General features: G+C 36.3%; 1 protein-coding gene across 4 annotated transcripts; it reads right to left on the minus strand.

The window, feature by feature from the left end:
- On the minus strand, positions 1–2,345 carry LOC111408041 (thymidine kinase b-like). 4 transcript variants are annotated; one of them, XR_002705276.1, is made up of 4 exons: positions 1,782–2,345; positions 961–1,153; positions 630–710; positions 7–530 (listed from the first exon to the last, which is right to left on the minus strand). XR_002705276.1 is itself a non-coding variant. In XM_023037793.1 (3 exons), the coding sequence occupies exons 1-2, from the start codon at positions 2,111–2,113 to the stop codon at positions 707–709; spliced, it is 336 nt and encodes a 111-aa protein (XP_022893561.1). In that variant the 5' UTR covers positions 2,114–2,254; the 3' UTR covers positions 1–530; positions 630–706. The 4 variants fall into 4 exon arrangements, 2 of the variants coding, with proteins under 2 accessions (XP_022893561.1, XP_022893563.1); XR_002705275.1 differs by lacking the exon at positions 961–1,153 and having other exon boundaries at positions 7–314; positions 416–530; positions 1,782–2,243; XM_023037793.1 differs by lacking the exon at positions 961–1,153 and having other exon boundaries at positions 1–530; positions 1,782–2,254.
- Positions 2,346–2,356: the final 11 nt, after the last annotated feature.

A 2,356-nucleotide genomic window follows, 5' to 3' on the forward strand; every position in this document is an offset into this window, starting at 1 on the left:
TGAATAAATACTCGAAGAAGAAGCCTTTTCAGCCACATTCTACTTATTATTCTTCCTGCTTTTCCTGTTCTGAATAACAAACTAAATACGTTAAACTATTCAGAAATTTATGCCTGCACATTCTTTATCTTTTAAAATAATATGACGTTAAATTTCTTATTTGATCTCAGATACTCTATGAACTAGCAATATATTACTTCCAAGAACTGGCTACCCATGAAGTGGGATGTATATCCTTGAATGAATGCATCAATAGCATCAGTGGTTCTCAAAGAACAACTCTTCTCGATCATATTGCAAATGTGGCAGCTTACCTGTCAAACGATCCTTATGGGTACTAATGAAATTATTTATTATGAAACTCAGAAATTATAATTCAATATTCATGCAACTGTGCTTGTCTGGAAAACTTTACCTTAGTGATGGTCCTTTTCCAGGAACTATGTTGTGCAGCATGTCCTCGCTCTTAGAAACGCATCTGTTACTGATAAAATACTGCATTGTCTCGAAGGTCAGTTTATACATCTTGCCTGGATAAAGGGAGGCAGTCACATTGTAGAGATGCATAGAATTTTCTGAACGCGGGATGCTATGTGTTATTAAAGAAATTTTAGACTGTCAAAACACACCTTCTCATCTTGCTCGAGATCAGTTTGGAAACTATGTTATTCAAAAAGCTCTAAAGATGACAAAGGTAATTCTGCTTCTACCTGCATAGCACAAATTCACAATGTAAAACTCTAATAAACAGTGCATCACAAGTAGCAATAATCACAACCACTTGCAAAACTATAGAAGCAAAAACCTAATTAGTTTAATTACAGTCAAGCACCAGATCATGTACCCCCTACCCGCTTTATTATTTGCAAGTGAACAGTAGATTAAGAGAACATTTGGCTAAGCCTAAAAGTTACTTAAAAAATTATTTTCGAAAACTAAGCAGAGATTCAAAAAAGTTACTTTAAAGCTCCAGACATGCTTCAACTGGATTTTTCTCTTTTCTCTGTTTGCAGCTTCGCGGTACTACATTGCTGTATAAATCTCTTTTTATGGCTCTTGAACGTCATATCTCTGATCTTGGATGCACCAAGTGTGGAAAAAAGGTTGCCGCTCTCCTTGAAGAAGAGACAAATTCATAGGCAAAACTTTCCATCTATCAAAAGGCCAATGTAGTTGGGGATGGAGGCATTAATATATTTGTATTGTTACTAATGCCAATAAAGTATTCTTTGTGAGTAGATGTAGCCCAGGGGACACAAAATGCAGATCTAAAGCTGTATGTTGGAGAGTTTGTCCAGTTTAATGTTGTCAACTGTTGAAAATCTATCCATCATATAAATACTTCAATATGAGCTAAGAAGTTATCATGTTTTCTATATTATGATTAATTTTGTTCATTTGTTCAAATTACTATCTAAAATATAGTTCCAATGTCTGATCAAACCCACTGAGAGAAAACAACTGAGGTCTCAATCAATGAGACATGGCAGAAGATGGTAAGAATATATCTAGTGGAGAATACGTGTATAATTTTTTTTACAGCATCTTCATAATTCAGAGGTTATGAAAGATCAACAGCATCTAATAAAAGTGTGAATATTATTAATGAAAACTGAAAGAGCACAAGAGGAATCTTATACATAGTTTTTAGCGTTGGCTCACAAGGATAATACAGGGTAGCTTACACATTACCACATTTGAGAATTTCAAATCCCCATGTAAAATATCATTGCCAGATTCTCTACTGAAATCAACTACAAGGGTTAAAAATTTGAGCCAACCTTCTGAGATTCAAGGACTGTCCTTGTACAGCCACTTTGACCACTTGCACACTCACAGTGCGCATACAGCACACTGGCATATATACTTCGGCGCCGGCAATAAGTTCTGTTTCAGTCTCCTCATTCTTCCTCAAAGCAAATAAATCACGCTCATCACATAGCTCGCATCGTGCAGTGAACTTGGTTGCAAAATTGGCCATCAGAATTATACCAAGCACTGCACCAAACCTCCTCCTGCCAATCCAGGGTGGGGTGGGAATGAGGGGAGCTCTATCAAATAACAGGTCTATAATAATCATACTGTACAAGTGGGGAATGCATAAAGACATCATGATAGATGATGTAGAATCAATATACTGATAAAGAAATAACCACAGTTAGAAGGACAGGAAGAAATAGGCAGCAAGAAAGGGGGAAGGAACGGAGAGAATGGAGAAAGAAGACCGGAGGAGAAGAGAACAAGAAGGGAAGGTGGGAGAAAGCAATGCTAATTTCATTCAATTCATCATCTTCATCAACTGAGTTATTCCAGATTAATTACAAACCTTTAAATAGAAGAAAACAACCCTAAAGCA

Source organism: Olea europaea, chromosome 13, assembly GCF_002742605.1.
Source record: "Olea europaea var. sylvestris chromosome 13, O_europaea_v1, whole genome shotgun sequence".
NCBI classification, from domain to species: Eukaryota; Viridiplantae; Streptophyta; class Magnoliopsida; order Lamiales; family Oleaceae; genus Olea; species Olea europaea.